General features: G+C 44.7%; 1 protein-coding gene across 6 annotated transcripts in view; it reads right to left on the bottom strand.

The window, feature by feature from the left end:
* The window catches only part of NCKAP5 (NCK associated protein 5), a 998,748-nt gene that overhangs the window by 106,266 nt on the left and 877,762 nt on the right, over positions 1-14,720 (bottom strand). For all 6 annotated transcript variants that reach the window (XM_058434310.1, XM_058434311.1, XM_058434312.1 and 3 more), the window contains 3 exons: positions 9,942-10,124; positions 1,818-5,596; positions 930-1,107 (listed from right to left, as the gene is read on the bottom strand). In XM_058434310.1, coding sequence (XP_058290293.1) covers positions 930-1,107; positions 1,818-5,596; positions 9,942-10,124 — 4,140 coding nt within the window. The remainder of the gene's footprint in view (positions 1-929; positions 1,108-1,817; positions 5,597-9,941; positions 10,125-14,720) is intronic.

The raw sequence follows: 14,720 nt of genomic DNA, 5'->3' as shown, positions 1-14,720 counted from the left end.
TGGTGCCACACTGATGTGCTTTTGTAAATTTAATTTTTTTTTTTTTTGAGAAGGAGTCTTGCTCTGTCGCCCAGGCTGGAGTGCAGTGGCACAATCTTGACTCACTGCAAGCTCCGCCTCCTGGGTTCTCACCATTCTCCTGCCTCAGCCTCCCAAGTTGCTGGGACTACAGGCGCCCGCCACCATGCCCAGCTAATTTTTTGTATTTTTAGTAGAGACGGGGTTTCACCGGGTTAGCCAGGATGGTCTCGATCTCCTGACCTTGTGATCCGCCCGCCTCGGCCTCACAAAGTGCTGGGATTACAGGCGTGAGCCACCGCGCCCGGCCTTATTTTTTAATTTTTAAAAAGAAGTCTACTCCCTGAGTTCCAGACCTCACAATAGGCTAAATGATAGGGAGCCAAGTTCCAAAAAAGATTTCTTAGTCTTAACAGCCTGTCTAAGTTGCATGAATTGGTACATACAACTTTCACAAAACATGAACAATGCTTAAATCAAATCTTCAAAATAGGCAATACTCTCTTAAATTGTTCAGCACTTTTATTTTTAAAATCATGTTCGTTCCTTGTTGGTTGCTGGTGATGTTAGAACTAATCATCAGAGCAAATTTCCAGCCCCGTGGTGTAATTTGAAGACGATACCGGTAGCATCATGTGCCTGGACTCACTGCGATTATACTCATCGTTCTGAAAACAGCTGGGAAAAGCAGCATTTCCTGAGAGCCAGGCCCACTCAACGTCCAGCTGCCAGCTCTCTGCTGCAGTTGTCACCAGGATTTCTCTCTCTTTTTACAAATCCTTTTTCACTGACCTTCTCTTTCCCCCAATTGCAATCTCTTACCCATACACTGTCATTAGCAAACGGTAGAAAGACCCCCGCCAGAACATCTCACATTGTAGCACTTGATCCCAGGATGGTGGAGCACTTACCAGGGAGTCTTTCGGTACTTCCATATCGGCTTTGATTTTCATGTTTTTCTTGTGGTTTCCTTGACTGCTGATAGAGCTGCCGATGAGACAGGAGCCCTGAGAACTGCCCTTTAACACATTCCTGCAGGAAGCATTACTTGATCCACTTTCTGTCTGTGGGGCTGCTTTCTTATCAACTCTGCAGGTAGAAAGTGATTCCTCTGATAAGTTACCTTGCTCCTTCTTCAATCACTCTCCTTTTCCCAATCTTTTTAAGATTTAAAGGAACCTCTTTGCAGCTCTTTGTCTTTAAACCTTTGAGGGATAAGGGTTTCTCATGGGCCTTGATCAAATCTTCAAATATTCTAGTAGCATGTCGATTTAGATTTGACAATATCATAATGTATTTTTTATTTTTGTGATTTCTTGTGGAGAGTGGCAAAATAAAAACCACGGAAGAGTGATTATTAACTACATTTTTAGCTTAAGAGCGGCAAGAAATATAATTATTTCTGGAAAGTTTCCAAGTATATGTTTGCTAGGTATAATCAATGAAATCGGCATGCTTTAAAACGTATGTGTAATTTCCTTCCATTTCACGCCATCTGGGTACATGCATAGCTCCTAGTGTAGGTGGAATTGCTATCAACCCTGATAAAACTTACCATTCTTTAATTTCAAAGACCATTGGTTTGGTTAACAAAGTAACATGGACTAAATGATCATTTTATTGCTAACTTTAATTTCATTGTTTAAATTCTGGCTAATGTATAAAAGACTGCTACTATTCATTTCTGCTTCTATGAAAAAACATGCTTGACCGGCCTTTAATGCACAGGAAGCAAACAACTCTTTTTAAGGTGGTGGAGGGACCCCTCTACATTGCTACCTGCTTTTCCAGTGAGTTACCTGTTCAAGAGTTCCGTCATGAAGGTGTCTTTCATTGAACATGCAACAGGGCTGTGTCTATTCCTTGGTTCAATCTTCAGTTGGTTGTAAATGTCTTGTGGTGTTCTCCGATTATTTTTGCTTTGTAAACCGCCATCTGGATTATCTGCTGACTTGGTGTCCTTGATAAGCTCATTTTCTGTCTCACACTGTAGTTCAGGCTTCTTTTTCTCTTTTTTTCTTTCTGATTTTAGTTGTCTGTTTCCAAACCCCAAGACTTTTGCATCTTTCTTTTCTACTTTGGTTTTGGAGATGTCCATTTTCCTGCTACTCAGAGCTGGAAGTCTACTCTTCCGAAAACCAAACCAGCTGGCAAAAGAAGGCCCAGGCTTCTGCTTTGCTTCCACAGAGGTGGGCTTTGTTTGCACTTGGCCCTTTTCCACATTTTCCTGAATGCACAACATGACCTTTTCTTCGATTGTGGGTGAGAGGGGGGCTTCTGAACTCACAGCATCAGTCGCAGTTGCAGAGGCATCTGGATGCCTTCCAGAAGTTTCTAGCTTGGATGTACTGCTTGTTTCAAAAGTGCTTGGATACTGAGTCCTCCCTGGGCTCTGCGGGGCTTCAGGGCACTCTGTTGGGGTGGGTGGGCACCTGTGGCAGTCACTGCCTGGTTCCGCAAGTACAGCCACATTGGCATTGGGGCACTCTCCCGGGGTGAAGGCCTGCTGGTCTTCCTTTCCAGGTGGGATGAGGAGTCCCTCAGACTTTGGAGGGATCCTCAAAGGCAACTTACTTGGGCTCCCATGCTGACTGCTGAAGCTGCCTGAGCTCCCCAGGGAGCCCTGCCTGGAGGAGGGGTGCCCCAAGGGCCTCCCAGCACTGGGGAGACTCTCCAACACGGGAGTAGAAGGGGCCTTGTTGGGAGAGCTTTCCGTGGAAGAGTTCTGCCGGGTAAGAGAATTGCCTCTCTCGGCAGTATTGGTAATGATCTGAGTTCGGACTTTGCCTGGCCCTTCCATGGGGGGCGTGGAAGGCTTGTCTCCTGAGTGTGTACTGAAGCTCTGGCTGCGGGCTTTGGCGCCATTCATGCCCAGAGCTGGTTTTAGGTGTGGTTTGCTGGAGGAAAGGGATCTTTTCATGGATCTATTATCTACCCCATCCCTTCCATCACTCCCAGGGATGCTACTTTCCAATGACTCTTGTAGTGCTGTTTCCAGGGGAAGCCCATCAGCTAAACTGTCCTGTGCTTGTGAATCCGATATGGTCACGTTTCTTTCACCCGCTGTGATGTCCATGCTTGCTGGATTCTTGGAGTCCTCTGGCTTAGACTTGTTCACAGCCACGGAACTTTTGGAGGCTTCATTTAAACTGTCTTTTTCATGTTTCCCTGGCACGGTGGAACTTTTCCTGAGCAGCTGGGGAGACTTCATGAGCACTTTGAGTCCCACCGGAAGGCGAGTTTTCAGTCCTTTCTCATGAGCACTTTGACAACCATGAGGGCTGTTATGGCTTTTGGAGGGTGATGAGGACGATGAGGAACTGCTGACCTGAGATGATGGTGACTCGTTCACCCCTAAGAAGGAACGCTTGGGGGGTGTGGAGGCGCTATCATTCAATTGTCCTTTTCTCCCTGGAGATACACTTTTGGAGGACGTCATTTCCAGTGGCTCATGGGTTGAAGGAGAAATCCTGGGAGTCTGTAATCCTGTGTCCATTTGTGGGGTCCCAAGTGTTTGGCGAGGAGAGGTTTTGGGGACACCTCTCTTCGGAGAGACTTTTGGAGGCCCCAGAGCCATTACGGTGAAGGAGCTGGAAGGGGCATGAGCAGAGCATCGGGTTTGAATGACTGCTTCTGGGGAGGGCATAGGGTGAGTGAAGATAGGCTTTTTGAAGGCCACGGAAGATTTCTTCCTCTGCACTTCTGTCATGGCCGGATTAGAATAAATAACTGGAGCAGAGGTTCCTTTCAGCAGCGGCGATTTGAATGGGGTCCTTGCTGTTTCACTGGGGACCCTGGTTTCGGACTTGGTGGATGAAGGTGCTGGTGGATAGTCATAGCTGGGCCTGGCCAGCAGGGAGACGGACCTGCCTGGAGGGGGCGGAGGGGAAGGGGATTTCGCCCCTGCCTCTGGCCCAGAGCCACAGTGTTCATCCCTCGTGGGGGGCTCTCCACTGTCACTAGACTCAATGGCAGGCCTTGACCGTGACCCTGGAGTCTGACTCTTGGGGCACTGGACCCAGTCCCTCCTGCTGGGCATCCTGGAGCTGTGCAGAAGTTGGGCGGGATGTTTTGGAATGTGTGGATCTGGTCGTAATTCAAAGAGGGGCCCTGAGCTCTCAGTCTTCGTGAATCGTGAGAGTTTCCCAGGAGCTAAGGCTGGTGATTTTTCAAGAGTCACCAGGCCAGATGAAGGGAGTAGTGTGGAGGCTTCGGGCTCCATTAGTTTTGATTTCTGAGGTGAAGACTTGCCCCTGGCAGGTATTTTTGTCAGATTTTGCTTTTGATAGATGCCCATGGGCGCCGAAGACCTGGAATTACTCTGGCATGATATAGCGTGTGTTGGTTTGACCAGCTTTTGCTGCTGAGGATTTTGTGTCACCGTCCTGGAGCTGAAAGATTCAGTGGGCACTCTGGGAACATTATCTACATTATCTTTTGGAATGTTTTTCTCAGTGTCCTCTTCAGACCTTTTAAAGAAAGTATAGTCTCTTGCAGCAGCTCGTGGCTGTAAACAAGCAATTCCCTGAGGTAAAAGTTCAGTATGTTCTGCCTTGGGTCCAGTAGGAGCTGAATTGATGGAAATTTCATTTCTGGTAACAGTGACAACTCCAGTTTGGTGAGAGCTGAATTCAATGGGCTCACCATCTTCCGCATCAAATATCACAGTCACACATTCTTCTGAAGAAGTCCTTTTTACAACTCTTTGCTGCTTAATGAAACTAAACGTCTTTGGCCTAGTCTCTGAAGGGATGGGCACTTGTTTTTCCTCCTCATCAGGAGACCCACATAGAGATTTTCCAAACCCCACAAAGACATCCAGGTTCTCCACGGACTTATCGGTGTCGGCAGCCAATGACACATCTGAAGGACTTTTCTCATCACTGCTCTCTATGTGCAGCTCATCGAGCGTTTCATTGTCATCGGTGTCTGAAAGCTGGAGGTTGAGAGCCATGCGGCCATGGCCTTGGCCATGTGGGCCCCTCTCCCTCTGTACCTGAGGCGTCTGCACACTTGGGCATAGCTTCATCTCTAAGGGACAGCTGCTGGCACAACTTGTCAGCTTTTCAGGTCTTTCCCTGGGATAAACTGAGGATGTGCCTTCCAGAAAGTGTTTTCTGTTTGTCTCCCAGCCAAACAGACTGTCAGAAACACTGTGGGTTAATTTACTGCCATGTGGCCTGCAGCTCTGGTTTGGAACTGCTTGGAGCAATGCTAAGGTGGAGGAGTCATCGTCCGCATCATCGTGGGAATCTAGGTCATAAACAAATGTCTTGTGGGGTTCCTTGCAGTGGCTCCCCAGGTCAGCTGTTTTGCAGGGGGGATACTCCTTGAGGCTGCTACTTTTAATTCCAGGAGAATATATTCCTTCATTCGAGTTCATGCAATCTTTATAACCCCATTTGGTTATCACCGATGGGGGTTCAAGTAACACTTTTCGCTTCTGTAGCTTTCTTAGCCCTTCCAAAATGTGGCTTTCCTTGATACGAGTTGGAGGTAGTTCATTTGTAGGACTAGCAAAGCCACTTGGGAGCGAAGAATCAATACTTAGCCTTTTATCCCAGTTTTGTGATGATTGCTAGGAAAGAAAAGTAGACATCAGAAATGATTGAACCATGTAGATCACAAATATATAAAAGGAAAAGTCCATCATGGGACTTAATTTGTGCTAGTGGTTGGTAAGTATTCACATATAAATGCCCACATTAATTAGTGAATTAATTTATTCACAAACTATGCAGCAAACATTGATTTTGCCAGGTCCTGTGCTAAGAAGCACAGTGATCTAAAGAAACAGAAGGTAAAGGCCCTGTCTTCAAGGGAGAAATCCCAGCAGGGGAGAGGAGAATTGGCCACAACTAACTGTATGTCAAGGGAGAAAATGAGGAGTGCAAATGTTGTAGGTACTCTGGAGATTCAGAGGAGGGAGGCCACAGACAGGTCGATTTGGAGAAAGGCATATAGGAAACGTATATATATTTTTTCTTTTAAACTTACCTAGCTCTTGAAAGACAGATAGGTTTGCCTTAGGTTAAAAGTGGGGGAAATGATTTCTAGGTGGGAGAAATGGGATGGGAAAGACCTAAGTCAGAAAGTACATTCAAGGTACATTGAGGGAATGACTAGAAGATGATATGGCCTTATTGCAGAGTGTCTATGAGAGGTGCAGAGGGTAAAGCTGGAAAAGTAAGTTGGTCCATATCTTTATGCTCACATTTGATAGTTCTGTGACTTCACAACTTTATTTGGTAGACAATAGATATCTCTGAAAATTTTCTTAAGTTACTACACACATACATACACACACACACACACACACACACACACACACACACAGAGCAGCTGGGCATTCACTGTTAGAACCTGATAGTAATTATTCACCTACCAAATTTAGACAGGTCAATTTCCTGCCCGTCACCCTTCCCAAATGCCAGCCTCAGCTTTGGAAAAGTGTATGGGAAACGACATAGAGAAAAGGCTGTGCTCTATATATTCATAATTTTTTCATAGTATTGCTAATAAGAAATGGAAGGAGAAAAAAAAAGCTAACATTTACTGAGCCTCTGCTGTATACCAGCCATTTACAGAGTGCTTTCACTCCATCTTCAGAACAGGCAACAGAGACTCATTGTCGGGTCTGTCGGAGATCACACAGAAAGAGCTGGAGCAAAGGTATGAACTCTGGTTTCTCAGGCTCTTTCTACAGTACTGTCGGTTTCGACTCAGTTCAAAAGTGGCCGTGAGGGGACATGAACCCAGGCAGTCTGGCCCCAGAGCCTGCATTCCTAACTGATGCTATATATAAAGCCAAGCTTAGCCTCTCTTCTCCCCTTTACTTTAGTCAGTGTCATAATAGAGATCACAGGTTACCCCATACTATTTCTTAAATGGCACTTGCAGACTTTAGGCAGCTGACCTAATGATTTCTTAAGAAGGCTATATAGGCCGTGCACAGTGGCTCACACCTGTAATCCCAGGACTTTGGGAGACCGAGGCAGGTGGATCACGAGGTCAGGAGTTCCAGACCAGCCTGACCCATACGGTGAAACCCCATCTCTACTAAAAATACAAGAATTAGCTGTGCGTGTTGGTGAGTGCCTGTAATCCCAGCTACTCAGGAGACTGAGGCAGGAGAATCGCTTGAACCTGGGAGGTGGAGGTTGCAGTGAGCTGAGATTGCACCATTGCACTCCTTCCCAGGTGACAGAGCGAGACTCCATTTCAAAAAAAAAAAAGGCTATATGGCTATATGATTAATGGTAAAGAGCTTCAAGAGAAGGCTCTGGGTTTCAGAAATGCACTCTATACCAGTTTTGGCTACATCAGTCTCCTCCCTGCCCCACACGCTTATGTGCAGTGGTTGAAAAAAATGTCAGAAACTTCCATTTGAATCTGGGCTTCTTAGTACACTGTAAACATTTGCTCACATCTAAGGCATTTTCGTGAAAATTACTCTTGCTATCAACAATGCACACATTTATTTGTTTTTAAATCAAATTATAAATTTTCTTTAGGAAATTCTCCACCGTCAGAAGTTGCTGGCAGTAGATGCTATTCAGTGATGCTGCCCCACTTCCTCTTCCCTGTACCATTACAAACTCCTTTAGAAATCAGAAGAAATCCCATTAGTGAATCTGGGTATTATAGCTCCACCAGAAAGAAGCTGCCACAGTGTAAGTTTCTAAGAATTTCCATGATCCTGATAGTCATGTTGCCAATAAATAAGAGAAACCAGGCCAAAGTACCCCACAGGAGCTTGAAAAATGTGGATCTGTTTGACCCCCAAGAAGACATGCTCAGCCTCTGCCTTGCCTCCTTTCTGCCATTTTGGAGCCTGCCTGGTGCTGCAATGCGACTTGCCCCAGAGCCAGCGGCTGCAAACCTCCCAGGGCCCAGGCTCTCTGCCCGGTGAGATTAGCCACATTCCTGCTTCAGTCCTCTATAGGAGGTTATATTATTTAACAACTGGAGAAAAGTCTAGGCCAATCTTGAAGCTTGGGGGTAGGAGACACGTGAATGCCCTGTGGGAGTGGTGGTGGGGAGGAGCTGGCATTTCCCACAGGCAGATCCATCCTTTGCTGCGAAAGTTGGAAGAGAGTTGCTCTTGGGAAGCAGTGTGGTTGACTAAAAGATGCTGTTGCTGAGGTGCAGGCCTGTGTTTAATGTCCACAGTCCTCTTTCATTTCTCGACTGGACAAGAATTATATATATATATATATATTTTTTTTTTTTCTAAAGGGTGTCTTGGTCTTAATGGGAGCAAACTGATCTCAATAATTGAAGCAACCTCACCACGTTTCAGGCTGATTCAACAAGGCCAGTGTAAAAGAACAATTAAGAATGTGGGTTCTGGAGACTTCTGGAGCCTGGCTCTGCCATGTACTGCCTGTAGCATCTTGGGCCAGTTACTTAACTTCTTAGCACCTCAGTGTCCTCTTCTGTGAAATGGGGAGAATAGGAGACCCTACTTAATAGGCGACTGGGAGCATTACATGATCTAATGCTTCTGAAGTCCTTAAAAGGCTGTGCTGCATATGGTAATTTCTCATCAATTAGAGCCAAATTCCTCTGTAGGGCAGGTTAGCGCATTTCATACAGGCTTCCTTTCTGTTTCTACACAATTATTTAAAAAAACATACTTGTGAGCTCAAAAAGCATAATCAATCATTAATATTCAAATTGTTATATCATTAATATTCAAAGTCATATGATACAAGTTTATTATGTAAGTTAACACTATATGAGTACTCAGCACAAAGTAAGAAACTGCAGGAAGTTTCTTAAGTAATACACATTTCAAATGTCTTCACGAATCTGGGTCTGGCTTGTTAGGTCCCTGAGAAACAAGACCGTTCACTGTGAGATATGACAGGTGTACTGGTACTCCATGACCATGACAGAGCCCTATTAAGGATCCAGAGAAGAGCCATCTGAGTGTCCATGAAGTGCCTTAAGAACTTTCTTTCTCCTCATTCAGGGGAGAGATTGCCTTAGAACATCAAAAGGTACTGTAATTGGAAGAATTCCAGCCAAAAAATAAAAGAAAGTGAAAAGCCTTTGAGAGGGAGAGAGACAAAGAGGTATGAAAGTGAAAAGAGCAGAGTGAGGGTCTCTGGGAGCCAGCAAAATTCACAAAGCGAGGAAACATCCCTGACCATCTTTCCAGTCTGTTCCCAACCAGGCTCGGAGCAATCATTATTCAGAGCGCCTGACAACTCCTTAGAGGGAGCAATTTTGATAATGCAGCAGGCTCTATACTTTGCATTGGAAGTCTGAGTCCAAGGGAATAAGCCCTAAATGCAAACTTGAAATCTTCTGAGTTCTTGTTCAGAGGATGACAAAGCTACTCCCTAATCAATATCTCCCGGGAGTTCTGGATTTTTCTTGGTTTCTACACTGCTAAAACCGTGAACTAAATTTTTCCGAATGGTAGAAAAATGACCTCCAAATACTCTGATCTGGGGTTTCTATTCTCGTGTGCTCTTTCCTTTTCTCTAACATTAGGGAATGGATAAAACAGCTATTTCAAATATCTCCCTTACATCAGTGTACAAAGATGTCTACTCAAAGCACGAAGGAACCTCCAGCTCTGCAAGTCCACTGTGCAGATGGGAGTCATTCTAGTAGTAGTAATTATTAAAAATCCTGGTAAAGGAACTCTTGGCATGTATATAAGTAGAAATATGCCTATCTACACTGAAGCTGTGGTCTCTGTCATCTCACCATGCTGCCCTCCAATTTATAGTCAAATAGTGTTTTATGAGGCTATGGCATTGATGAAAGGAGGTCAATGTAATACATGAGCAGGTGCTCAGCAAATGGTGGCTTCCTTCTTACCCTTCCCACCTGCCCTTCACCTTCATGACCAAATCCTACTAGAAGAGGATTCTTTTCTGGTTCAGTCTGATGCCACAGTGCCTTACCCTTTTCCTGAGGTTCTTCCCATCGTGCCACGTGTAGGAGGAGCCACTGGAGTACTCGCTACAGGTGCTTGAAAGAGAGAGTTCACTGCTGCTGCTGTAGCTGTTTCGAGGACAGAGATGACCAGGGATGACAGCCCCCAAGCCAGGGCATTTCAAGGCCGATTTTGTATTTAGTTGGTGTTCCTGAAAAAGCAGGACAGCTCTGAGCAAGGGCTTTTCTCAGAGGAGAGTAAATATCAACACAATCTTATGGTGAGGTAGATGGGAATACAGATGCTCCTCAACTTATGGCAGGAGTACATCCCGATAAACCCATGGTAAGTGGCAAATCAGCTGAAAATGTACTCAACACACCTAACCCACAGAACATCACAGCTCAGCCCAGCCTACACTTACATTAGCCTACCGTTGGACAAAGTCATCTAACACAAAGCCTATTTTATAATAAACTGTTGAATATCTCATGTAATTTATTGAATACTGTGCTGAAAATGAATATCAGAATGGTTGTATGGGTGCTCACAGTACAGTGTCTACTGAATGTGTATTTTGGCTCCATCACAAAGTTAAAAAATCCTGTCTAACTACCCTAAGCTGCAGATTGTCTGTATAGTATGGTATGATAGTTAGGGGTAGACTTTGGAGTCAAATTATAGACTCAGATCCTGGCTCTGCCTCCTACTGTGTGGCTATGGGGAAACTATTTACTCTCTTTCTTAAAAGAAAATCATGATACTATTGCTTATCTTATAGGGCTATTGCAAGGACTAAACGAGGGTCTAGCTGTGAAGCACATCACAGCATCTGGCCTCTAGTAGGTGTTCAATTATTACAAGCTGCCATCATTATTAGGCAAAAGTACCACAAGGGTGGTCTTATTTAATCTAGCCATACTGGTGAGAATATCAAATCAGTATCAAAACATGACTCGAATGCTACAAAAGGACGAAGACAGAGTCACATCTTTGACTACGGGGTTCAAAAGCATGTAAACTGGCTGTGCGTCTAGCGGTCTGGATCCCAGGCTACCTACTGCCACTAAGCATGCACTCTTGAGCAAGGAAGACTTCTAACTTCCGTGGTCTTTAATGTCCTCTTTATAGAGGGTGCTGCTTTCTGAGATTTCTGCTACAGTTTCCTCTGGTTCTGATGGCATCATACTAAGTCCACAACAAGATGCCCATTGCCTATCTGTGCTACCTCACAGGAAGCCATGCACAGCAGACACCAAACTCAGGTATCATGAGCCTCCGCTGTAAATATAATAGTGCTTTTCATATCCAGTCCTTGTTACCATTTGGCTATCCACATGATAATAACCCTCACATCAAGTAGATCTGGGTTTTTAGTGGAAGGTTCAAGCTGTTAGAATTCTAGTGGTTCTGCATAAGGCAAGGGTGACAAATAAAGCTGTAAACCTCCAAACACATCTTGACAGCCACATTATAGGCCCCTCGTGTAACAGATGAAGCTCTACGAACTGGACAGGCTAAATTAATTTACATCCCAACCACTGAGAACAGATTCTTTCTATTACCGTCTAATTCCTGTCTCCTATTTATATAAAGCTTTGTTTCAGAAACTCTTTGATGGGAAGCCATCTGTCTTTGTGTCACTTGCAGAGTGGCAAAGCCTCTTACTTATACAATTTATTGACACTTTGTGGGTGCCTTTCAGTACCTGAGTACTTATCACTGTTCTCCAAATGCAATTCCAACTGACGGTGACTAAACGCCAGCTTGGGAAAGGAAGGTAATGATGATCCTGCAGTATTTGCGGTAAATATTAAACTCCTATATCAGTATATAGGGCATGTTTAATTTACTCTCTAATCAATATCTATAATGCTTAATAACATTAGATTTTCAGTATTAGGCATCTGCCTTACTATCAATACTTCATTTTTGCTGCATAACAATCTCTTTAAGTGATCTAAAAATGCCAAGAAATTTTACTATCCTATTTCTTCCCCCTGAAATTTGGCTCTACATATCATTGAAAGGAGAAACTTGTCTTAAAAACAGGCTTTCAGCAATATCTATTGATTTATGACCTTGTTTATTGCCGGATGTAACTTAGTTAAGGGGAGATCATATTTGTGTCTCCACAGATGCCTACAACAAATGGTTGTGTCAAAGAGCAGCAACTGCCGTTTCAGCCTCATCCGCTGTCGGCACTTGGAATGTGCACTGAGCAAACTTTCAGAAATATCTCATCAGGCTTTACTTCTACTGTGTGCTTTCTGTTTTCTCCATTCTGTCCTCTCATATTTTGTTGTTTAAGTACGCAGCGTGGTGGTTGTTATTTAGGACTGCCTCTGCTCTGACAGATGTGTCTACTCCACAGAGAGAGAGAGAGAGAGAGAGAGAGAGAGAGAGAGAGACTATGTCTGTTGTCCCACCAGGCTGTCCAGATCCAAACTCCAATGGCCTTTTTGTCCTCTGCCTGGCTATTGGTTACAGTTAACATTCTATCTTCTCCCAAGGTATTGAGGGAGGCTTGCATGCAATTCTCTCCGTCCTTCCCGCCTGTTCTTCCTACTACATCTATTAAAATTATACCTTTTTACAACTCAATTCCCAGTCCTCTTTTAATGAATAAGCAGCCTTGCCCACTCATGTCCATGTGTATACCTCCTGTATAGATGTTGGGGTAAGATGACTCAGAAGTAGGACTCAGAAGATGGGCTGGAGTGAGAAGGAATTGCTGCTTCTCCTTTGGCCTTGAACTTGAGATGCTCTGTTTTTTTTCCTTTTTTTTTTTTTTTTTTTTTTAGATGGAGTTTCACTCTTGTTGCTCAGGCTGGAGTGCAATGGCATTATTTCAGTTCACTGCAACCTCTGCCTTGCCTCCCAGGTTCAAGTGATTCTCCTGCCTCAGCCTCCAAAGTAGCTGGCATTACAGGCATGCACCACCACGCCTGGCTAATTTTGTATTTTTAGTAGAGACGGGGTTTCTCCATGTTGGTCAGGCTGGTCTCGAACCCTCAGTTGAGGCGGGTGATCCACCTCAGTTTCCCAAAGTGCTGGGATTACAGGTGTGAGCCACCACGCCCGGCCGAGATGCCCTGATGTGATGGCAGATACTTGAGGGAGGTGGAGGAAGCCTGTGAATGTCATGTGGGAGCAGGCAGGGGCAAGGATGGTTAAGCAGAGAGGTGTCCTCTAAGACAGGCTTTTCACACTTTAATGTGAACTGAATCACCAAGGGATCTTGTTAAAATGCAGATTCTGATTCAGTAATTCTGAGGTAGGACCTGAGATGTATGTAGTATTTTTAACAAGTTCCCAGGTGCTTCAATGCTGCTATTCTGTGACCCATGCTTTGCGCAGCAAGCCTCTAGGAGAAGCTATTAAAGAAGTCAGTCTCTTATGTGGGTTCCCTAGCAGCATGTTGTGGTACCTCACTGTCTGACGTGGGCTGTGCTGAGCCAGGCAAAGGGAATGGCTGAGCCTGCCTGCCAGCAGGCACGTAAGTTAGGGAGAGTGTCTGTGTAGGTGTACGTGTAGCGGTAGTTACAGAGTAATTCCTTGCAAGGAAGAGAAGGCGGCCACTCCTTTCTACTGGGAAATTCTCCTACCTTCCTCCACCTTGGAAAATCAATGTTTGAATTTAATAAGGGACGCGGAATCCCTGACATCCTGGCTGCAAAGTGAGCTCTTTTTTTCCTACAGTTTCCTTCATCAGCATGTGATTATCACATAGGATTATCTACTCCAGTAAATAACTGTTCTGTGGTTGAGCAATTGAACTCCAAGACCATTTATGAGGTTTAAATTCTGGCTTTCACTTGCTAGCTCTGTGAGCTTGGGAAAATTACTGAACCCTTCTGTGACTCAGTTTCTTTCTTTGTAAATGGAGATAATGAAAGTAGCTACTATGTGGGATCATTGTGAAGACTGAACAGCCCCTGACAAATGCTGATGCTTAGGGACTTTTACGTGGGTGTTGCTGCTATTATTAAAAATGTCTATTATATATATATAGAGAGAGAGAGAGAAAGAGAGAGAGAGAGACAGAGGCCGGGCACAGTGGCTCACACCTGTAATCCCAGCACTTCGGGAGGCCAAGGTGGGTGGATTGCCTGAAGTCAGGAGTTTGAGACCAGACAGGCCAACATGATGAAACCCCATCTCTACTAAAAAATACAAAAAATATAGCCAGGCATGGTGGTGTGCATCTGTAATCCCAGCTACCTGGGAGGCTGAGGCAGGGGAATTGCTTGAATCAGGGAGATGGAGGTTGCAGTGAGCCGAGATCACACCACGGTACTCCAGCCTGGGCAACAGAGTGAGACTTCATCTAAACAACAACTATATATATATATGTATGTACACACACACACACACACACACACACACACACACACACGTGTCTTGGCTCTTCAACTAAGCCATCAGTTAGTTCATGGTCTCCCTACGGGACCCTGTTTTACACTTCCTGATATCCTATCATTCCCTGATGCCTGGCGCCTAAGTAGTAACTACATTAAGCAATAGCCAAAAGTGGATGGACTTTGTTACCAGAGATCACTGATGTGAGCTTCTGGCTTCTGGAGAGACATATTAGTAAAGCCCTTTCTCAGTGATCATTTCTACCTCTGCTGTGGTTTGCTGTGGGTGTGGCATGGTACCACATATTAAGAGAACTGAAGGGGGCCAAAGGAACAGAGATCTTATGATTGTTCCAATATTGTTAGCAGGCACTGTGTACACACATTTCCTGTGTTATCTCATTTAATCCTCACCACAACTCTCTGAAATAGAAAAGAAATATCAT

This window comes from Hylobates moloch, unplaced genomic scaffold (genome assembly GCF_009828535.3).
Source record: "Hylobates moloch isolate HMO894 unplaced genomic scaffold, HMol_V3 SCAFFOLD_24, whole genome shotgun sequence".
NCBI lineage: Eukaryota > Metazoa > Chordata > Mammalia > Primates > Hylobatidae > Hylobates > Hylobates moloch.
Note: the sequence above shows the minus strand (reverse complement) of the source record. Positions and strands in the feature narration are given on the sequence as shown.